Source organism: Exophiala spinifera, assembly GCF_000836115.1.
Source record: "Exophiala spinifera strain CBS 89968 unplaced genomic scaffold supercont1.7, whole genome shotgun sequence".
Lineage (NCBI taxonomy): Eukaryota > Fungi > Ascomycota > Eurotiomycetes > Chaetothyriales > Herpotrichiellaceae > Exophiala > Exophiala spinifera.
The window spans coordinates 716,016-739,213 of NW_015622519.1; the positions used below are offsets into that span (position 1 = coordinate 716,016).

General features: G+C 51.7%; 6 protein-coding genes across 6 annotated transcripts; 3 read left to right on the top strand and 3 right to left on the bottom strand.

Annotated features, from left to right (window-relative positions):
* Positions 1–961: 961 nt before the first annotated feature.
* On the bottom strand, positions 962–2,260 carry PV08_09235 (uncharacterized protein; the record flags this gene model as incomplete). Its single annotated transcript, XM_016383554.1, has 2 exons — positions 962–2,097; positions 2,149–2,260. 2 exons carry the CDS (start codon positions 2,258–2,260, stop codon positions 962–964), a joined length of 1,248 nt encoding a protein of 415 aa, XP_016232177.1.
* A 4,546-nt stretch (positions 2,261–6,806) lies between these two features.
* On the top strand, positions 6,807–9,473 carry PV08_09236 (uncharacterized protein; the record flags this gene model as incomplete). Its single annotated transcript, XM_016383555.1, has 1 exon — positions 6,807–9,473. One exon carries the CDS (start codon positions 6,807–6,809, stop codon positions 9,471–9,473), a length of 2,667 nt encoding a protein of 888 aa, XP_016232178.1.
* Positions 9,474–10,499: 1,026 nt separating this feature from the next.
* On the top strand, positions 10,500–10,961 carry PV08_09237 (thioredoxin; the record flags this gene model as incomplete). Its single annotated transcript, XM_016383556.1, has 1 exon — positions 10,500–10,961. One exon carries the CDS (start codon positions 10,500–10,502, stop codon positions 10,959–10,961), a length of 462 nt encoding a protein of 153 aa, XP_016232179.1.
* Positions 10,962–12,331: 1,370 nt separating this feature from the next.
* PV08_09238 (uncharacterized protein) lies at positions 12,332–15,317 on the bottom strand (the record flags this gene model as incomplete). Its single annotated transcript, XM_016383557.1, has 3 exons — positions 12,332–14,810; positions 14,988–15,178; positions 15,240–15,317. 3 exons carry the CDS (start codon positions 15,315–15,317, stop codon positions 12,332–12,334), a joined length of 2,748 nt encoding a protein of 915 aa, XP_016232180.1.
* A 3,031-nt stretch (positions 15,318–18,348) lies between these two features.
* Positions 18,349–19,449, top strand: PV08_09239 (uncharacterized protein; the record flags this gene model as incomplete). Its single annotated transcript, XM_016383558.1, has 3 exons — positions 18,349–18,599; positions 18,721–19,098; positions 19,281–19,449. 3 exons carry the CDS (start codon positions 18,349–18,351, stop codon positions 19,447–19,449), a joined length of 798 nt encoding a protein of 265 aa, XP_016232181.1.
* Positions 19,450–20,138: 689 nt separating this feature from the next.
* On the bottom strand, positions 20,139–22,899 carry PV08_09240 (uncharacterized protein; the record flags this gene model as incomplete). The annotated part of the gene is made up of 2 exons (XM_016383559.1): positions 20,139–22,816; positions 22,884–22,899. 2 exons carry the CDS (start codon positions 22,897–22,899, stop codon positions 20,139–20,141), a joined length of 2,694 nt encoding a protein of 897 aa, XP_016232182.1.
* Between the last annotated feature and the right edge of the window lie 299 nt (positions 22,900–23,198).

The window sequence follows — 23,198 nt, forward strand, 5'->3', positions numbered from 1 at the left end:
GTGGTAGTTAGTACCCATACTACTACTGCCCTTCCGGGCTCAATGCAATGCAATGCAATGTGATCATCACCATCACAAGTCACTCACTACCTTTTAAGATTACCTAGCTAGGTACCTAAGGTACATACAGATAAGTAGGTAGGAAGATAGATAAGATAGATGGATTGGATGGGTTTCTACTCTGCCTTCGATATTCCACATTCATTGGTTATGTACTCTCTCTCTCTCTCTCTCTCTGTTGTGTGTGTATGTGTGTGTGTATCGCATCCTTGTACACTCAAAACTCTACATATTCATTTATACTTTAGTGTTCTCGTCCGTGCTTTCGTACCATCATTCTTAATTGCTCTCCGAGTCAAAGCTTAGCACCTTAGATACCTACCAGCTAACCTCCATAATGTGAGGTCAGGTAAGGTGGTAGGTACTCTTCGTTAGTTGTCGAACTATACTCCGTGTCTAGGTACCTAGCCAATGTCCAACCGGGGGTTAATGTCAAGCTTATCATGTTTTATTGTACTATAAACCAAGTAATAGTCTCTACTGGACAGACTCCTGGTGAGTAAAACAATAGAGTTTTGACTTGAAAGAGAACGAAGAGAGAAAGAAAGGAAAACAACCCAAGATCCAACAAGTCAGCTTCCCTGCACTGCTGTTGGGTTGATCTGATATCATCTTCTCTATCATGTGGCCGTCGACTTCATAAAATCATTTCTGTCTAAAAAAGGCCCGAGGCAACCCACGTTTGATTGACCCTCTACGAGTAGGGGGGAGTTCGCTTCTTCCCTGGAACCTGACTCTCTTTACCCTTATGCCATGCTCGCCGGAACGCTATGCTGGAAAGGGGGGTATCATTCATATGCAAATCCATAGCCATTCACAAAACACCTCACCAAGACAAAACAGACACACGAAATGTCCTCGCGTGTTTTGACCACCAAACTCCTTCGATCATGTGATGGAATTATGCTCGCAATGTCGATTTGGGTCTCTCTGCAACCGATATCATCCGTGGGTTGGAGGACTCAGCTGGTTGTGCTCTTTTGCTGAGGACATGAATAGACGTTCGACCCTGTTGCGTAGTCGATTGCTTCGTGGCATGAGAAACATGGTTGTTGTTCAAGTGGTCGCCGTCAAGGATTATCGGTATGGCTTTGAGTGTGGTGGCTGTTGGAGGTTCTTGAAGTGGAGCATCTGACGAAACGTCGGTGTCTTGAGTGCTCAGAGGCGTGTCTGGTCCAGGGGATTCGACAGGGATGCGTGGCGAAAGTTCATCGTCTGGATCTGGAATGGTAACAGCAATGTCTCCACGCTTTCGGGTGCTCTTTCGTCTGTCAGCTCGTTTGCTTGATCGAATTGGTTCTCCATCGTCGTCGAGTGATCTCTTTGAGCTTGAGCTGCGTTGTGATGAAGTCACCGACGGGCTTCTAGCGCGATATTTCTCATTGAGCTGGATCAGATTGTTCTCTGACTCTTTCTTGCTCTTCTGGAGAAAGTCTTGGATGAGTTCGGAGGACAACTCTGCTCTACTGTTGCGAATGGCCCTTGAAGTGAGGCTGGACACGGGTGAGGACGATAGGGTGCCACTGATGGAGTTTCCGGGGGGATCTTGAGGTCTGAGGAGGGGGCTGTCACGGCTTCGAGGAGTTGAACCATCTCGGCTCCGAGCTGAGTCGTAGTGTGCTCGCGTGACCTCGTCTCCGCCATAACAAATGTGCAAGGGTGCTCCCATAGAACTGTTCTCCCGATGTTCATTTGTGTACGAGATCGAATCTCTGTTGAAGTTTTGTATACGTGGAAGGTGAACTGTCACGTCCTGATCAAAGACCTGACAGAAGGCGACCAACTCAGGTTCTCCACCGTATGTTCCAGGTCGCGACATGAGGGAGAGGTACTCTTCGAACGCGTCTTCTGATTCTTGACGGACGGCACTTTTTGCAGAACGAAGGGTACGGCGTTGTTGCACATCATCCTTGTGGACGTAGTGCTCAAAGAGTGGTCGGAAGGTTCGCATGTGGTCGATGATGCTTGCACGTATCTCGGGATGTTTCGCCGGTGTGCCGTAGAGTTGGTCGGAGAGAGATGCAAACAGACAATTGCCTATAATCGTATGAGCGTGCCAGACAGGCAAATTCAAGGCTCAAAGCATACCATCTCCAGCTATCTGCTTCTGATACATGCCCATTTTGACCAGTCCAGGCCATACAGCCTTGGGCTTTCGGACCATGCTGGGAAGCTGCGTAGAGAATGCATGGTCAGCCATGATTGCCCAAGATCCATTGACCAGAGCATCGGGAGGTTGTCGAAGAGACGGTGGGTGTCCAGAGAGGACTCAAAGAGACATGGGGGACGTCGTGAATGGATGAGACAGAGTGGACAGTGTGATGTCCGACCGCTCCTAATTGACTTGGGCAGGGGCTTCGATGATTTCACAAGGCACGTATGTAACTGATTGCGGAGTTGCAGTGTCAAAGAGCCACCTTGATTGACCGGGCTTCATCAGGCGGCCCCAGGACACCGACCCTTAGGCGAAAAAGGGAGAAGACAATGAAGCAAGTTAGGCGAGGTGAGGGGGCGTTCTAGGCGTGGCTGGCGGTGTGGCGCTTACCTGCTGTGCTTGCGTCTTAATGATAAAACCGCCGTGCTCCTGCCTGCTTCGCCCGGAAAGCTGGGCTGCCAAATGGAGGAAATCGCAGGTGGCACGAATAGGAATAGGAAAGTCTGCCGACAACAAGTGGTTAGCCGATACTCTGTAGTAGCCCAAGCTATGAACACCCAAAATGATGGCTACCTGGTATCGAACACTAGAATGCTAGTGAACCGAAAAGTCGCTCTGTGAGTAACTGTCGTGACCTGGTACTAGATCGCTCGATAGCAGTGGGAGACAGGCGGACGAGAGTATCTAAGAAGTATGCTTTCTCTACACTTTTGGACGTTCGTTGAAGAAGAAAATCATTAGGTCCTCAATAGACACCACCTATTGTTCTCGGACCTATTGCATCTCATGTGGTAGAAAAATTTTGGCGCGGGCTGGTCTCGTTCACATTCACTTGGTATCCTCGAAAAGAAATTTCACTGAGGAAATGTTGGTTGGACCACTGACAGCTCTCCGTTCTGCCTCACCAACCCTTTGCTTCACCACCTATACTCGAATTTTCATATTGGAGGAAAAGATTGTCGTGGTTGGGTGAGTTTGTGATTCACTACTTGTGAAGTCTGATAAGCATGGTGGTCCTCTGCACTTAGGTCTCAGAGCTCAGTTCGAGACCATAGTTAAGCACCCCTCTGTGTCCAAGTAAGTGTTGGAATATAAGCTGACTCTATTCAAAGCTTGGTACCGTCCAGAAGAGCACCTGCAGCTTTGTTTGCAAAGTGTCTTCTAGATGACACTCCATGCCATGCTTGTCACTTGGCTTGAAAGCTGGATGACACCTTCACAATCGGCCGCAGTATTACTTGTTGGGGGTTGGGCTAATGTTATTGTCGTTTTGTTAGATGCCTCAGAAGGGTCTGAGACCTGCAGTCGACAATGCCACTCGCTTTACTTCAATGTGTATCAACACAGCGATATACTTGTGCGGGCTAGTCTCTCAACTCCGGAGAATGGCGCAGTCTTCAAGAGAGCGATCTTCAAACACATCTCAGATGCCGCAGCTCAAGGAGTTCATCATTTAGAGGAAACCCAGACATCGTGGTCAACTGTACAGGCCTCGCTTCCTCAAAGCTTGGTGGTGTCATGGACAAAACGGTAGTTCCTGCAGGAACGTCGCACCGTCGATGTACTCAATTTCTGGGACCGATGACAGACGAGACGAAGCTTGCTACATCATGACTGTGGCTGCCGGTTGTAATACAATCCTGGGCGAATGCTAGCAAAATGGGAACTGGGAATCTCAGCCACACCTGAGCATTGCAACGAGAACCATGAAGAGATGCGTAGATAGTTGCCCTGAATTGACCTCCGGAAATGGAGCCGAGCACCCGGATGTTAGAAGCAGGTGCGAGAATTGGCAAGGAAGAATCTGCGTCTGGACAGTTCACATCTGTGGACATGGTAGAGCTGGCGTCAGTACCCAAAACCCATCGCTCGGGGCTGGGCTAACAGTCTCTCTCCGGTAAAAATCTTCGTATGGATGCGCACAAACAGTGGAAAAGTTGAAGGTAGAGTCCCTGGAAGAATGGCCAAGATTGTAGAGCGAAACTTGCACGCAGTGAATATGGTGGAGCAAGTGCTACAGATTTAATCGAAGAGATTCTATTGAAAGAGCGCGCTCTCGCTGGTGGCTTTGGCCAATTTCAGATTTGACTAGGTACAATTGACGAAGGTTACTGCACATTGCAACTTGGCCATCTCCAATCCAGAAGATCTTGTCGACCAGCATGTGGCTGAAAAGTTGAGCTGGTCAAATTCCCATTTCATCTGGCCGTTGGGATGGCTGGCATCATTCGGAAATGAGTTTTCTGTCAAAGGCGCATATTATTCTTATCATGACTCGGGTATGGAGAGATGGCTGGTGAGTAATAGTGTAAGGCGCCGTTGACGGTTAAATACTCCGAGAAAGCGCCACAACCGCGTACTACGGTAGGTACACAGAGAGGTCACTCCGGCTTCTTGTCGAGTTGCATTCCATCGCGTGCGGGCGCAGGCCGGCCAATCGGTGATAACTGCAATACCAGTGAACCTCGGGTGTTCACCGGAGGAAGAAGAAGATCGTAGTGCACACCGACAAGTATGGGGGAAGCGGTCGCGCTGACGATTACGGGATATGAATATCGATATGCGTCGGCGGACATTTTGAAACCGGAGTATCGAGTCTGAGACATGTGCTCGGAATGGGGAGCATCCATGCAAAACGGAAACTCGCCATGTTCAACTCCGGCGCGAGTAAAATGTCCGCAAGCCAGGGACAAACAACGTCGGACCAGTCGGTACCTGGTCAACCAGGTCCAAGTCCCGCAACATCCTACACCAACAAAGATTCAACATGTATCTGTCAAAACGTCATTAGATATCAACACCAGTGCAACGCGAGTGAAGACTTGCGGCGACTCATACAGTTCAGGTAGGTGCCAGTAGAGACGGGCGGGCCGCTGCCAATGCACTTGTAACCAACCTATAAGTTACTATTTTCTGCGTCCGTAGACGACCGATCTACTGCAGTCTGCGAGTCCTATTGTCAGGACAGTGGGCGACAGAGCCACATGCGGCAAGCTCCGCGCCTTGCATCACTCCTGCGGGCTCTTGTTCATCGTTTCTAGCAGAAGCAGGGTAGAGAAGAAAGTTGTTCAGCGGTGCTTCACCAATCCTGCCCAGTACCGGGGGTGCTCATGCTTCGACTTCTGTCGCGTTCCTTGCATATCAGACGCTGCTTGGACTCCGCTTGAGATTACGCTTGTACCTCGCATATTCGCCCATGCTCAGAAGAGCCTCGCTTGCCCTGTAGGGGACTTGCTAATTACTGGCCAAAGGGCCATGCCGTTGTCAAAGACAGACCACAGTTTCGGGACTCGGATTGGAGTCATAGTATCGACGGAAGTTTGCTGATCCAGGATAACCACTAGGCTAAGGTAGCTGCTGGAGGGTGCCGTCCCTAAACAGAGACGATCATACCCAAAGGCCTCTTCTCGAGCTCGTACTGGTCGGTGGAGGGACGCGCTGATCGGAATGGTATTGTGACGGCGACCAATGCGCGCATCCAGAGCAGTTGTGAATCTGTGACGCTTTCTCGCTTTCCCACGCAAACAGGGTTGTCGCTGGAGGAGCCAACTGTGATCCAGTGATTGCTAGCGTTTCCACCTGACGTGGCTGTGAAGATCAGAGGGGATCAGAAGGTCATCACAGGATGGATGTTTGGTCGTAATGCATGGTGGGCATGACAGTCATGCAGCATTCTAAATGTCATTGCCTGGATGACTTTAGGCGTGTTCCCAAGGTACAATGTTAGACAGTGGCGGCAGACGGCTTGCCCCCGAAGACGCCTAGAAAAGAATGGATCTCCGGGCACGAGTAATTAGAGGTCCGCCCAGTGACCGCCCACTACAGTAAAGAGTTTAAGCAAGTTTAGCCTGGGGCTGGTGCCCGTTGTTCATGCAGTGCCTTGCGTGTCGTCCCAGCATCCCGTCCCGCCACGCAGCCTTCCTTCTCTCTCCCATTCTCCCAGTTCTCAAACGTCGTCGCCCTCATTCCGTCATTCGTCGCTTTCGGCTTCCTGAACATCAGCACCACCACTACGATCACCACCAACTGTCTATTCGCCCTCCATTCGCTCGTTCCATCACGTCGTCCACCCCTTCGACAACCCTGTCAAACCACCTGCATAGACTTCGCCTTCCATCGCCTTTCTCTTTTGCATCATTTCACTCTCATTACAGCCGTCAGCCACCGAATCAATCCCTCAGTTGAGTCTTCATTTGCCTCAATCATACCGACGCTCATTCCAGTCTGATTGCACCACGTGCTTGTTGGAGACCCCCTCCACAACAATACCCTCGACTATCGACAGTCATTGACCGTCTTGCTGTCTAGAACCTGTCAACTGGTACCGCTAAATGACAGCTTACGTCTGCCAGTGCGCATGGTGCTTTCTCCTGCAAATTACTTTCCATCTTTTCCCGAGCTATTACTGTCAAGTATTGCCAGCGATCAGCGGAAGTTCTGCCATTCGAATTGTCACAAATACCTGTTAGCATCTATCAGTACCGCCGTTGATGTCTTCAGTTCAGCCATATCATCCTCCCAACCTACATAACCGCGTCCCTTGACGGCGCTCCTCTCGCGTTGGACCCATCCATCTTTCAGCGGGTTCAGCATGGGATTTTGGCCGTTCGGTGGACGGAAGAACGCCCGCGACACCCGACCACATCTTCAACGGCCGCATACATTCGGCGCAAAAGAGGAAAAGGACCTGACGGTAAGGTCAGGCTCAGAAAGTGCCGAAGAGAGGGGAAATATGGCGCGCAATCAGAACGCTCGAAGTCCGGATGACAGACCCCGGAGGCTGTCGAAGCAAAGACTTCCTAAGAACGTGTCGCGGGGCCAGACTGCTCCAGTAAGCGGTCCTGCTTCGGAGACGTGGAATGGGAGAAGAAGCTCGGCCATCGAACCAAGAGCGCATCAAGGACAAGAAGGGTACTCCCAAGACCCTACTTCTCCGTTGAGTGTTGGGTCGGAGGAGTTTACAGCCTTGCCGCAGGCTCCGACACTGTTGGCCAGACGTGGCACGTACGATCCGACTTTGACGCGGAGGAAATCAAGCAAGAGGAAAGCGGAGGACTATGCTCGGGAGCGAGAGATTCGCGCCATGAGCTCCCCAGAGTATAGACTGAAACGACCGGCATCTTACTCGGGCTCCGGGCCATTACGTCGCGATACACAGAACATCCCTGGAGATTTCAACCGCCGGCTCCAAAGACCCAATTCCAAGGTCTCGTTGCCACTACCTGAAGTGATACAAGATGCCGAAGATTTTGAGAACCAGGGGTCGTTCAAGGTGGGAATTTTGGCCGCTTTGACACCTCGGCCGACTCTCACCTATGTCAGTAATCCTCGCTCATCGACCGGTAAGCAACCCGCAAGATTAAAGCCTTCGGTCCAGGAAGCCATTGAGGAAGAAGCCCCTTCCTCCAGAAAGCGCATCGACGAGCTCGCGGATGACCTAGATGCCGGTGCTCTGAGAGAATTAATGGATCGAGATCGAAGACGGCACGAAAGGAAGAAAGCCGCCGACCGAGAACGTTTACAGCGGAAGCTACAACGCAAAGCTGATCGACAGCGAGAGGAGGAATTGAGGGGCCGTCCTATCGCAGCATCATCTACCGGATCTGCAGACCTCGGCACCGAAGCCGAAGAGCAGAGAGGTCGGAGGCTTCGTGATCGGAGTGCAGGTAGTTTAGAAATGGACGGAACTGCTGCGCCACGCATTGACCAAGAACGACCAGTCAATCCCTTCAAAGAAGACCCTTTGCGTGGGAACGATTTTAGTTCTTCTCAGAAGAGGCCCCCAAATCGCATTAGAAACCCATTCGAGGATGAGAAGGAAGTTGACATCATGCAAGACCCCTCCACTCAGGACGAGGACGAAGGCTCCGTCGTACCAGTTAGATCACCTCTCCGGACTATATCACCACTAAAAACACAGGTCAACCAACAGCCTCTGCAGGCTGCGACCATCTCGCCACCTACCTCTCCGGTTCATCAACCCTCCGACCTCCACAGCTTGTCTCAGACATCTGGACTCACGCGCAAGATTACCCCCGATGTCCTAGAACAAGAACCTACTCTTCGGCGAGCTTCGGATCAAAGCAGTCAACAACAGCAAATCAGCTCGTGGACAAACTTCTTCAAGCGTGGAACCAGGCGAAAGCCGAGTGCAGCAAAGCGTGGCAGAAGTACGCCTTCAGAGTTCTCTAACACCTCTCGTGAGTCGTTTGTCCGCAAGCAGCAGCCCCCTCCAGTTGTTGTTCCGCGTACATTCAGAAAATCCAACTCGACAGGAGTTCCTCAACGAACAATGTCCAGATTTCGAGAAGACCTCCCAGAGTTTCCTATCTCCCCGCCAGACTCGCGTGTGCAGTCTCCCGAGGCTATCACCTCGGCTCAAGCGATTGGTGGCCAACATACTGTTCCTCCGTCGCATTCTGGAACGCAGGACGCCATGAGTCTGGCCACCACCTCCAGCAATCCCGCGATGGAAGTCCAGCAGTTACAAAGTGGGGAAAGAGATGCTAGCGCGGCACCCGTCTCTGGGGTCGTATTATCTCAGTCTCTTGCGTCAGTCGACTCGGAAGGCTCATGGCTCTCTGGTAAACCTGCCAAGAGGATGTCTGGTGGCGTGAGCCATCCACTCCGTCAAAGTGTTTCTTCAATAACCCCAAATGCTGTCCCCGGCAGTTTTGAGACCGAGGAAGAAGAGCTCGCGCATGACGAATATTACAACAGACTAACTCCAGCACCTGCTGCCCGCCGGGATTCCGGAGGATCAGTTGGGCGCAGGGCAAGTAGCAACATCATCGATTTGGAACGAGAACGACAGCACAGCCCTATTCCAGATGTTCCACCCGTTCCTGCCGTTCGAGGTGGTGACGAGACCTGGCACGCCGGTCTTGGACGACAGGCTACTGTGGTGCGTCAAGCTTCAAGAGCTAAATCCCGTGAAGGACTTTTGAAGGATTACGGTGCGGAGTCATCCGACGGATCTCGAAGGCCTAGTTTAGATGGAGATGACGAAGCTAGCGACGGCGAGATGCTCGAGGCACTAATACCCGGGACGGAACTGGCAGGAGCACCAATTCTACGAGCACGAAGCGTGGAGTACAAAGGCCATGCTCGGCAGATCAGTGCCGGGAGTGCAAAATTACTGAATATCCGAAGAGCATCGTCTGTGTCACAAGCCAGTACAGCTCAACGAAGCCCGGGTTTGGCTCCTAAGAAGACGATGCTTGAAAATCGATCACAATCACCTCCCAGACAGCCCTAGCAAGGCCAGGGTTGCAACTACAATTTTCCTATGTACACACCTTTCTTTCGAACTATTGGCCCCAGATATGCATCGCACACGAGACATGTGTTTGCTGGATGATTTTGATGATATAAAAGATACCCCTTATGTCGCTCATTTGATCATGGAAGATGACACGATGGAGAAGGATGGCCAGGATGATTTGGAGCCATTAGCGTTGACCGATTTAATGTACAGTCAAGGCAGTTGATTTGCCTTGGCGGGCTTGATGTGAAGCGGAAGTGTTTGCAAATACCAAAAAAGTCGGAATCAAGAATGCTAATCACGTCCCGCCGAGGCAGAAACTGGAATTCAAAGACAGAAGTGTACTACAAGTGAAATCGAAAAAGATGGATAAATGACTATCTGATAAAGCGTATTATTAGTGTCTGTGTCTACCTACGTGCGAAGTTCCAGTCGATGCGTGATTACTTCTGCTGGAACATTGTTACTCCGTACTCGTACGGATTACAGTATCAGATATTACCCGTTCCCCTAGAGCGGCGCGGCGATGGCTCGGCACGTGACCAAAGTATTCCAAATGTTTGGCGGAATTGGGCTTCTCAGTCCGCCGTAGTCGGTGGCGTCATCGTCTTCATGTCAAATCATGCCTCTTGGTTGTCCCGCGATTTCCACCTTCCCTGCGCCTGCTGCTGCGGCATCTTGCTCCCCTTTGTGCATTTCTAAGCTCTCACACCCTTCAGCCCTGACGCCGTTCCCGATCCCGTCATCATCACCAAATCCCCTTCTATAATTGCTCGCACAACTCTCGTATCTTCCATCCTAGTCATTCTCCCACCACGCTTTTCACCGATAAATACCTTCGCCCTGGCCTCATCAATCCGCTCGTCGTCCCGCAAATTGCAGCGCGTCCTACTACTAGCACAAGCCACGAACAAGCAGCCCTTTATCGTACCAACAACACTAGCAAGCCACTTCGCCCCTCGAAACCCCCGTTTCTTTTCAACAACCCGCCCCAGCAACTTTCTCCAAAGCCTACCGAAAATGGGTGTCCATAACCTTGCAGAGTACGTAGCCTTCCACCAGGCCAAGCTGCGTGAACAGCGAGCTCGGGAATCCGCTGATGCTGCCCCTCCGGCTTCCCCTCCCGCTGTTCCTCAGCCTCAGAAGACACATGGCGTTAACCCACTCCGCAGCAAATCCTCCTTCAAGACCTCGGTCTACGAGGCCGGCGCCGGCCAGCTCGTCGTCGTCGACTGCTTCGCCACCTGGTGCGGCCCTTGCAAGGTCATCGCGCCCGAGGTCGTCAAGTTCTCCGAGTCGCCCGAGTTCAAGGACAAGGTCGCCTTCTACAAGATCGACGTCGACGAGGTCCCCGACGTCGCCCAGGAGCTCGGCGTCCGCGCCATGCCCACCTTCATGCTGTTCAAGAACGGCGAAAAGGTCGGCGAGGTCGTCGGTGCCAACAAGAGAGCCCTCGAGCAAGCCATCAAGGCGAACTTGTAGAGAAAGAGACACACCCACGTCATCCAAAAGAAAAAAAAGTTTCCTCCTTTTCTTTTTCGAATCCTCCTCCTAGCAGCACCTCCACCCTGGTCGAATTGGGGGCCCGTTGAAATCTGAGAGAAATAAAAGCAAAAGGATGAGAAATCGAGTAAGAAGTGGGTTTTAACGCCGCTGGAAACTTGGATGGTATCAAAGTCCCTGCTCCTCAAACGACCGACCACGACGCAGAACCATTACGCAAATACATATGTAAACAATCACCAAAAAAAGAACCACATTGCATGCACGGCACGGGCAATGATGACGGGTTTGGGAGGGGGAGGGAATCTCGAATGACGGGACACATGTAACTGATTTGACGCAGGAGAATCTGGACACATGGGACACGCTGTGAAACGTTACACACTTGACAGTTGCAACATGGATCCAGACGGGTTTCCAAGAATAGAGCAAAATACAGAATATGATCATGTCACAGCAACACACTGTATCAATTTTCCCCCCTGTGTGATTCCCTTTCGTAGTATGTATGTGAACGATGTCACCGACGCACTCACCATGGTTAAGCCTTGGGGCGATGAAGCATCACTTTCGTCACTCGATTCGTACATCCGTCTGTCCTCTACGCTGAACTTTTGTCGTCGTGATGTGCAACTGGGATCAACTTGTATCTGCTTGTATCTCGACGTGTTGCAGGCTCGATTAGGACAAGGACTCGAGAACACGAGATATCAAACAACAGAAGTTCGATTAAATACGCTCACAATCCATAAACCCAATTCATTCACATGTAACACATAATTGAGGTACTAAATTACTATTCACGGGCGTACAATATCGCTGGGCCCCGAGTCCACTAGCTAAAATCGACATAGTATACTCATACAATTTGTGCCAAAGTATCCCAAAAGCCAGCAAGATACCTATGCATAACCTGTGCTGATAATGGGAGCCATCCGACAGTCTCACCGGCGACAATCTAATCCAGAATCATTATCATAAACTTCGTACTCGTTGATCGCATTTGTATTTGAAGTCTGTGTGTGGAGTGCGGGCTGTATAGGAGAGGTCGTGTTGGTCGACAGTGACAAGGACATATGAACAAGAGATAATAATGTTTGTTGCTAGTTCTAGTAATGCCGGTTGAGGAATTTGAGGAGGACGGTGGTTATGTTGTATATAAGCGTGTAAGCGAGTGGGTGACAGGAAGGGGGAATCGACACGGTTTGTTGGTGTGTTGTACCCAACCCAGCGGTCTTGTCTCATGTCGCAGAGTCTGAACTCCTGCATCAGGAGGGAGTAGGCTTCTGCGCAGAATAGCAACACGACAATGGTGTGGCCCGTTCAATAGTCAAAAGACTTCCCATCATTCACACCACTGTACCACATTTCTTACATCGGAATGTCTGCCCCTTTTGGCCCATTGTCACTTTGAATGCCTTACCTCTGCAATTTCGACAGCGCAGTTCGCCCTCACTGCTAGCGCTGCTTCTTCTGCGTGAACGAGACTTGCGGTTGTTACGTGCTCTCTCGTTGTCACCGTCGACACTGGCACCAGCACTGTGTGCTTCCTGATCCGATGCAGCGATTTCACTGGAAAGTTGACTAACGTAACTCTCCGCTCGGGATAGAGGATTACCATCGGGACCCAGAACTCCGGGCGTTCGAGGAATATGTTTTGCCATGGGCAGCAGGGTGTTGCGTATGTCCCAGGCAAGAAATGATTGCTGGTCCATGAGCAAAAGAGGATCATTGTGGGGGAGGTCGGAGGGTGAGGGATTTGTTCTGATCGGCTGGAAGTCTGTGGGGGAAAAATGCTTTTCGTAGTCTGGTGTCTTTTGCGTATGTGAACTGGCGGTAGGTGAGGTGACTGCTATCGAAGGTCCATTCTGCATCTGATTGAGCGGCGAGTGGAATGTAGGAGATGTAGGAGAAAGAATGCCGTTCTTGGTCGGTGGTGAAGCTTTCCGCAATGAGAGCCGGTGCGAAATCAGTTTCTTCGGCGATGCACTACGTGACCGTTCGCTGCTCATTGATCCACGAATCTCGACCAAACTGGCTGACGGAGGATTTCCACCAGCTGTGGCGCTGACCGAGTTCCTCCAGCTCAGGATGCGGTCGGTTGACTGAGTTTTTGAGCCCATGACAAACGAGTTACGATGTGTGGAACTTGTGCCTGATGTACGAGTGTTCACAGATGCGCTCCGACCAAGCATTTTCCTAGAAAACGACGACCCTGCATCCCATGATTCGTGTTTGCGTTTCTGGAAGGCACAATCCTGCCGAAACACTTTGATCTGTCCAGTGTAATCCGCCGTCACTATTATTTGGCCGCCTGGATGGGAATGTCGTGCAAGGAAGGCTGGGCTTTCTGGAGCACGCTTAGGTGACCCAGACAGCCGGTTCTCAAATATAGGGTTCTTCTCGTCAGAACTATTATTTGTCGGCGCGCGAGAAGATATCACCGAGTCCGCGCGGCTGAACAAGGTCACCGGTGGAGGATTACATAGGTCGTACAAAGGATCGCCAGACTGTGCAAGTAACCTTCGCGTTCTCTCAGGGGCTAGTAAGGCGGTGGTGACGATGGCCGAATGCGCCTCGAAGACTTCCATCGGTCGTTTTTCATTGTCCGGTCTCTCATGTTCCGAAGTAGGCCATATGTACACCTTCCGGTCTTCACTTCCACATATAACATACTTCCCATCATCGCTGAAAGAGGCGTGGATCTGGCTGCAGGTATTCTCGTTTCCTCTAAATTTCACCTCCAGCGTCCTGTCTTTCAGATTGTACATTCGTATTCGGGAATCGTTGCTCGTGATCAGGAGTTTGACGTCCGTGTTTGCGTTGTCTCTGGGCAAGGCGATCGTGTCGATGCCAGTGATTTTGCTCCCCTTCGCGTTTTTTCCCCGTGCCGACCGTACGTGGATTTGCGAGTGTGCTTTCAACCCCTCCGTGTCGTACAGGATGCAAAGACCGTTCAGACACCCAGCGATGGCAGTTTTGCCATCAGGTGTGAACGCAACAGCGGTCACCATATCGGGCACTTGGGCCCAGAACGCCACAGTCTTGTCAGGAATGCTCCATAACCGCAGCTTGGAATCCAGAGACCCAGCCAGGAAGAAACGATCATCACGAGGATGAAACTGTATCGAGGTGACAAAATCATTGTGCTTGAAGGCACACAAACATTCGGCCCGACTGACGTGATAAAGTCGAACTGTCTTGTCCATCGAGGAGGACAACAGGAAGTTGTTCTTACTCCAGCTGAGGTCAAGTACACTCGAGGTGTGGCCGTCATACTCCCTTGCGAGTTTGGTCTTGAAGACGGGAGCATTCAATTTGATCTTATTCCCATCCTTTCCGGACTCTGCGAGCTTCTCCTCGAACTCACGCTCCTCCGTGCTGGAAATGACTTCCCACACTCTCAGCTTTTTATCTTGCCCAGCAGCGGCAAGATACTTGCCATCCTTTGAGAATTCCATGGCCCATATTGCAGAGTTTCCTGTACTCGTCAATGTGGTCGAAGGGCTGGTTGGATTGTCTGTGATATCGTGTATTTTAGAGTCTATTGACAGCCTCCTCCTCGACTTAGGTTTCGGCGCCTCGAGGGCTATCTGAGCCAGAAACAGTCGGTCGAGTTCCTTCTCTTTCCTGTGCTGCGTTTTGACCTTGATATAGCGTGGAGGAGCAGGGAACTTTGGTATGTGGCCCAGTGGCTGAGAGAATACTTCGGCCTCGACTCCAGGTGAACGATCGTCGGCAAACTCTGAGATTGTGTCCTCGCGCACGTCGAACACATCCCTCTTTTTGGGACCGCCCATAATGCGGCTCAGAAATGATACACCCTTCCTACGCAGACATGCATGTTAGCCTGGTACCCGTCCTGGCCACGAGGCTGTGGAAGACGTGGGCGCGGGGAGGCCTGAAGACAAAAGTGGGAGCAACGATCGCCCTGCAGGCATATGAGACACAGGAGGAAGAGAGAGTGTGTTTGTTCTTTCTTTCATTTCGCTTTGCACCACTCACTTCTTGTCCTTGGTCAACTTGTTACTAGCACCACTGTCAACTCTTCGCAATGGCGCCGGGTCGGAAGACATTCTGCCCGAGTATAGATCTTCGGAAGGACCGGGATCCGCATAAGTGGACTTTGAAGGCACTACACCGCTTTGTTGGCCTGAAGGAAGCTTGTTCGAGGATTGAGTGCGCTCTAGAATTTGCTTTTTGCATTTGGTGAGCACTTGTAAGCCATCAAAGTGGGCATGGGAGTTTTGAGCGCACCCGAGAAATTGGATCCAGCACCATCCCCTGCGCAGCATTGGCTGCCTGGCCTTCCAGTGAGCCGAGGACAGGACTCATACTGGCAGACAAGTGTGATTTCAGGGCTGAATTATAGCCATGGGTCAAGTTGCGAACGGTACTTGTAGTTGATAGTGGGGGGTCTGAGGAGGAGCGCGACACAGTACAGTCAGCATGAGAATGAGGTGACGGCAGAGCAAGTCGAGGACGGGGACAGCCATGTGGCAACCCTGCAAACGGCAAGTCCAGAGTAGTTTGGGCCAGAGTCGGCAATGGGTGCCCACAAGGAGCTGCTGAGTGATGGTTTACATAACAAAAGCTGTACACCGCAACCAAATAGACATACCCTCTCTGGCGCCTCCGGGGTCAACGTGATTGATGCTCGACGGAGAGGCAATGGTGTGGTGTTGATAATTGTCTAAGGTGTGCCGAGGGGGAGCAGTGGGCGCGGGCGCAGGCGCAGGCGCAGGTGCTGGCGCTGTAGCAGCCTCGCCAGCCGAAACACTTGCGCCTGCAGCGACACTTACTACACCGGTTCCTCCTCGAGCTGGTCGGGGCGACGGAACCTCTGCCATTTGGGCCTACAGGGGACGACAACGACGAGAGAGAGACATTTGCAGCGCAGTTCGCAACGAGGGGCCGTCTTCAGTAATATGCCATTCTCCCGCATCCTTTCTGACTTGTCGCTAACACAGCTCGCGACGAGGGGCCGTCTTGAGTTAACAACATGCCATTCTCCTGAATTCCTTCTGGCTTGTCGCTAACACAACCAACTACGCCGCGTCAAGGACCTTGTCGATTGGGCTCCGGCGCGGCAACACAAGCATCCATCCCACCTCCAACCATGAACTTTAAACAAGTCAGCCTCACGAAGCTAAAGCCATTGCTTTGAACCAGGACTGCTGGTCACGCTGGGGGCCTTGCGTTTCAGTCCACCTTTTCCGTAGGGGCCAGGAGAAGCTGCTAACTAGTCTACTTCCTTATACAAGGATGTACAATAGGCATGTGGACTGTAGCTTGGAGCACAGGATGAAGCTGGGTACAGGGTACAGCTGCATTGATTGTGCAGATTACACAAGTCCAAAGCTCGGGAAATAAGATGCTTAAATGACCTGCGAGAGCCCGACGACGGAACGCGGAATCCGACAGTGGCGGTCTGGAAAAACCCACCAAGAAACTACACACTGTATGCACGATGCACGATGCACGATGCACGATGCATGATGCTTGAGTGGGTAGGTACCTTTGTTGGCCGATAGTACAACAACTAAGAACCAACTTGGGATTATTTATGTCAGAGCCGAAGCTGATCACTAATTTTTTATGTACGATATGAGCACTCCCCGTTGGGGCCTCACCCAAGCTTCAGTGCAGATTGGCTTTGAATGTGGCCTGAGAAGCCTGTGGTTCTAGCGTGTGTTTGTCACGATCCAGATGCTTCTCTCCAGGTGCTGCACTGACTTATTACATGCGCTTAAGTACGGTACATATAGCGGCCAGTCGCTCCTTTGCTTCTAGTTAATCAATTCATGCTCTTCGCACCGCTACAACCACAAGCTTGACGATTTGATCAACGGACGTATGTCAATGTCGATGGACACCACGTCAGCACATCAGGACAACAACAAGACACCCGGCGGATATATCCTCGTACAAAGATGGTCCTTTCACTAGGCGTACTACGTGCTCAACTTTCGTTCACGATCATACCCGTACGTTTTGATTGTGACTACCTCGCTCTTAGTACATCGACTCGCTCCATACCAAAAACTCCCACTGATACGGGACACCGTCTTGGGATGCTTCCCACTTGCCAGTCAGCCCATTCGTGTATAGCAACAGCTGTCTTGGGGTGAAACGTAAAGGGAAGTCTTCAACATTACACTGCAGATCTAGAAGCTAAGTTAGAGGCGACGGTCTCTGTACACTATGGGCCGTCAAAGTAGCGGTCTTGTTTTTCGTTTCAGTCCTCGTCACTGATGATTGAATCTCTGCTGCTGATGCTTTGAACCGGTGCCATACGCTGGAGTCTGATGTTCTTGATCCAAGAACAACAGTCTGCCAGAACAATAGCACAGAACCTCAACGTCCTTCCTTGTATGGTTTCGGACCGCCATATGTTTTGATATCCTCTGGCTAGGCCGGTCCTTCGTCACAAGGCTCGTCAAACAGCCGTTTCGATGTTAGAACAGGATAAAAAGGGTGGGTTTCTTAGCTAATCTACAGACCACCCGTCACTCTTCTGCCCACGGAACGCACTTTCAAAACCTCGGCAAGGAAATCTCTTGCCACATGGAAATCTCAGATAGACACTCGGCATTTGGTCGATTAGCTTCTTGCAGTCGCGAAGTCGAGCCGGTGCCACAGGGGTCCAGGGAGTTCAATGCAGACGTCTAACTTCGATTGTGGCTGTGGCCCACTGGACGTACTCGTTCACCCGGTGCGGCTAAGCCGCCTCCACTGATAACCCATTAGCGTCACTGGTGACTAGACCCCATGTCCTGCCCTCTGTGTGCATCCTGAGATTTATGGAATGCCACTGCTCATCGTTCCGCGTCGGCAGCAGTGCAGTCTTCGTTCAGGCTTCAAGATGTTAAGACCACGTTTTCAGACTCGCAATTATTTGGTCTCGCTGTCAACCCGGTGTCGGTGGCGAGCTCGTTGATCGAAAGTCAGCGAGCTGCAGGACCAGTCTCTTCGAGACTCACGCTCCAGGACCAGTCGAGACATACCGAGCAAGAGTCAGAACTACAGTCCTCGCCGGGTCTTGGCTTGCCAGCAGCTGGACGGAAAGCCAGCAAGGTCGAGCAGGATGGGAGGCTCTGTGACGCCAGGAGTCGTCAATGGACCGGAAAAGTTCCTGTCCTCAATGGAAACAGTCTATTCCATTGTCAGTCGACCCGTCGAACAAAAGTCGTCCGTGGACTTGCACCACTTACGTATCTTAGGGTATTTTGGGAGTCAAACAAGCCCAGAGACGGCGCCATTCCTTGTTTTCCTGACAGGGTACAAAAACTCCAAATCTTTCGAGACTGTGAACCCTGGAGCTAACCTGGTGCTATGATACAAAGGACCCGGTTATTCTTCGGTAATGCTAGTTCTCACGGGAGTCGGTCCCAGTCGCATCAACGAGGACGCGAACGCCTTCACCACGCACCTCTTTCCAGACCTGGTAGGCCGAGACACCCATATTCTCGGTGAGTCTTTCGGATCGTCCCTAACCCCCGTCGGCGAGACGTATCTATTGGACAGATCAATCCCGGGACCGCAGGTCAAGCTCGATGTCAAAAGCATTGCCCTCACCAGCCCTTTTGTGGACGTCGGCTTTTCGAGCCCGAGCTTGTATGACACAGCCTGCGGTGACGGAAAAAAGATACTTGAACGCCACTGAATGCGACGCAATGGCGGCCTTGGTCTCGCCATCGACTCTTCGGCGAAGATAGATGACTGCTTCGCGGGCTAGGAGGCTTGCATCAAGATCAATCACATGTGGTACCTTCCTGAGAGAAATATCGTGCACCGTAAGTACCACTACCGAGACTGTTCCCGGCGAATACAATGAAGACGACGATCCTCTTGTCTCAGTGGAAAAACCCTGCTACAGCTTTCCGACGTGTTCGCCGTGGGTGGCCACCGTGGAAAAATATTTGAATGATCCCGGCCTTCAGGCAAGGCTCGGCTTGCAAGATAAGGTCCCCGTCGACTTCCACGTCATGGACATGGACATCAATGCGGCTTTCAGTTCTTCCATGACGAGGTCAAACCTCTCCCGCGTCACCTATCTATTGGAGGACACGCCTACCCGTGTGCTCTTGCGCAGTGGAAGACTGGATCCCGACGCGTAAGTGTATCCGGCTGAAATGACCCCCCCCCCCCCCCAAGCTTGGGCTCGGAACAGTGGTGCTTGACTGAGCTTGTGCGCTTAGTTTTTTTTGGCTTTGCGTGGCATGCAGATTATCTCCTGGTCAAGTCCGACTCTCCGATCGCATACCGTGGCGAGGCCAATTGGACTACAGACAACAGGAATGGAGGCAGTGGACCGTCCAGGATATGGACGGCGTGTCGACGGGGCGGAAAAATCAAGAACTCGACCGGCCTCACGTTTGTCACGTTTGAGAACGCCGGCCACATGGTCCCAGGAGACGATTCTGCCGGCGCTTCTGCCGCCCTTTCCGAATGGTTGAGCTCATGAGCCTAGGCAGCTCGGCAACGTCGTGCAACGCAAATCTACACGTGTGGAATACGTGCCGCGGTCGATCCTCTCTACCCACCGAGCCCAGGTATTGTGAAGACAGTGTAAAACGCGAAACCTGGTAATGACCTCGGAGGGAAGGCTTCGCGAAACCACAGATGAACGAGAGCGTTTGACGAGAGAGACATAGGTAGAGTGAATGGGAGGCAAGGCTACCGATCGGTGACGGGAGACGAAAGCTGCTGTCCAACAAACGTCACGTAGATGTTGACGGTCCTGTCGCGGTGCCTCGGGAGACAGTCATCTGGAATTGTCGTCCTTCCGAGGATCGCCATATTGTTCAATGTACCTTATTCACCCCATGACCAGGTCCGCCGCATGGTTCGCAGGAAAATAAAATTGCTCTTTCAATGGCTTTCCGCTTCTTTGCCACGACAAGTGTCGACAACAGCATTCGATGTAGGATCCCGGTCTATTTCCGGTTCCTGAGCGGACTTAAATAAATATAGGCGACTTGCCTACTCTCATGGTCTGATTATCTACGTGACCGATATCATGTGGGACTCGCGCCTGTTTGGTACAATCTCACTGGGCTCCGCTGGAAAATGCACGACATTGACCTTTTTTATCCGCTTCTCGCCCTCGTCGTGCCCTTACCCGACTTCACTAACCCCCTTCCACAAAATGCCTTACTCTTGGCTCTCCTGGCTCGCAATCCTTCCCAAATATCCCAGCAAAAAGGCTTTGTTCTCGGCCCCTGTCTGGCGTTTCTCGCTGGTCGCACGATTGGCAACGGGTCCACCAGTGATCGAAGCCAGGCTCCCAACTCGTGATGTACGGGTGGAAATAGGATCGATACCATGCGGCAAGCCCTCGCTATTAGGATTCATGAGCTGACTAGCAGACAATGGTGACACTAGGCCTGAAGCGGGCGGAACTGCAGATGCTTTGGGCGTGGTTTCTATTCCTCCGCTGAAGAGCGATAGTAGTGCTTGCTTTTGAGAAGTAGACTGAGACGATTGTCGACTCACAGGCGGTCTTTCTTGAACAGTCAAGTTATCGGGGGTCGATGGAGATGAGACCGCGTTCGTCTGGACTGCCTCCTGATTCCTGGTCTTACTTGCAGTTGACTCTGGCTCAGACGAATCTGCTGTCTGCGGACGACGGAGTATCTGCGGTTGAAATGGCTTGTTAGATGGCTTGTTAGATGGCTTGTGTGACACCTTTTCTTTGGCTGCTCTCTTCGGGGGTGGCTTCATGGTGCGAGGAGACCGCGGTGGTGTAGACTGCTGCTGTTGACGAGCCTCGTCTGATCGTGTCAAGATCTTCATCGGCACAGGCTGATTGGGATCATAGAGAGTTCGATGGGATGTGAGCGGACTTCGTCTCATATCGCTTGACATTTGCCGGCTTGCCCTAGAGATGGCCTCGAATTCGGGTTGATTCAGCGGCCCATTGATTGTAGCCGATGTTTCGCCTTGTTTGACAAGCGTCTGCTTTACAGGTCTTGCTTGCGTCGTCCTATCCTGATGGCCTTTGCTGAGAAGCGACAAAAGAAGTTCATTCTTATTGCCGTCGATCTCATGCCCAGATGGTGACTTTATGCGTGTAGCTGCAAGTTCGGCTGGTAGCTGATTTGCAAGCTTGACTTCTACAGCCTGTCCTGCTTGATTACCTTTGGTCAATAGGTCCAATAGAGATGTCTTATGCGTCTGCGTGGGAGGAACCCGGGGCGAAATCGCCGGGTGCTGATGTAAAACCCTCTGCTCAAAGGTGGGCTGGGGGCCTTGGCCTATTGTTGATTGCGCAAAGTTCGAATTCTGTGTACGGTGCGCCAAATTGGCCAAGTCACTTCCTATCGCTCCAGGACTTGGCTGAGCAGCTTTTGCAAGGGAACCTCCGCCCGTGAGAAGCTCTAGTAAGCCTTTCTTCGACGACTCGGGCGGGGGTGGTGCCGGTGCCATGTTACCCGTCCCTTTGAAGACATCTAGTAATGCCTTTGTATGGTTCGTGAGCTTTGGTAGCGCACTTGCTGGAGGGACGATAGGTTGCAGAGCTTTATCCTTCCCTTGCAGAGCGAATTGTGGGTCGCCAGTCCGCTGATATGGTGCGCTCTGCAGTTGTGGGGGGTGCCACTGAGAGGTTTTGGGTGATGTTGTTGTCGGGGGTTCCGTGTCCCTGCTGGACTGGTGCACAGGTGGCTGGAATAGTGGAGGAGGTCGATTTTGATCCATTTGAGACTGACGGACATGAGAAACGTGCGGCGACTGTTGCGGCGGTGGCACTGTCGTTATTTGTTCCAATGGTGTCTGGGGTATGGGGCGGTTCTGTCCTTGCTGCGGGTTGCGCAGAAGAGCCAGGAGAGCGTTCGACTTTTGGGCGTCAACATGTTGCATGTGGCTGGCCTGTGGTATGTCTTCGCCTTGGACAGGCTGTACGGTTCCGATATTGAGTATTTGTTTCAAGTGCGATGTAGGATCAAAGCGGTCTGCCGCAGTGACTTCGGGGAGATCGCTGACAGTATGCAACGGTAAAGGTAAGGTCGCGGAGACACCATTGATGTCCTGATCATCCTCAGTTGTAACCTCTTCAGGCACCATTGGGGGCGCCGCTAAATGAGAACTGTATCTGTTCTCCTTCTTCCGCTGTTGTGCGATCCATTTCTTGAGCGGGTTCAAGAAAGGGGCCACCATATAGAACTTATTGGCATTCATTGTCGGTTGATCCGTGCCACTGCCCTCCTGCTGACGGTTTTTCTTCAAAGTTGGCAGATCTGTCAGCTTGTACCATTCGATCTTGCTGATTTCCTTCCGAGTTTTGGGCTCAAAATGTGCATCCCTGGGGACTCCCCGAAAGACGTACAGCCTCATGTGCTGTTCTCGCATTGTAACCTCAATATATTTCATATCCTTTTCATCTTTGACCAAACCTGCTGCACGGATGTCAAAGCCCGTTTCTTCGTAGACTTCGCGCACCGCACAATCCAGATCACCCTCGTCTTTGTTTATTTTTCCTCTGGGAAAGCTCCAGTTGGCGCCCTTCTTCCAGCCTTTGACAAGGACTACCTCGTCCATAGCCTCGTTGAGCATAATAGCGCCACGGACTGGGACGCGTGATTTGTACGCCAAGAATTCCGCAAACGCGGTCGTATGGTGCTGGGCAGACCATTGTGAAAACAGCGGACAATGTTGAAATATCCGTAGGCTAAAGGCCCGCAGCGTAAGAGAAGGGAGCGACGGGTTGAGAGGACGAATGAAGTCTTCGTAGAACCATTGTGCCTCCTCGACTTGGAAGCATATTCGCTCCACTGATTGAAGCTCTTCCGGGGGCAAGTTGATGATGAATCGGACACAAAGGTCATCTAGCCCTGGATGCGACTAAAGTCAGCGTCGAAAAGACGGGCTTCTCGTGTTCAATGTAACGAATGTACTTACAATCCTCCAATTGCATTTCTCACTGTCGTGTCGATGTAGCAGTCTGTAATCATTTCCAAAAGCCGTCGGTTGCGTGACTGTATGCGTTGTATCGAGGTTCGCCACACAAAGGGATACAATAGCAATGTGCACTGCTACCCGTCTAGATCTGGATCCGCGCCCGAGTTGTTGGTGTTTGGACGCAGATGAGCCTGTGGGGTAGAAGTGCGAGTTGGCCAGTAAGTCCTCGAACGAGCTACCAGGTGGCATTGGGTGCGAAGTGTGGCAGTGACTGTGGCTGAGTCTCGCTCCGAGCATCTGTGGCTGAGAAGTCTC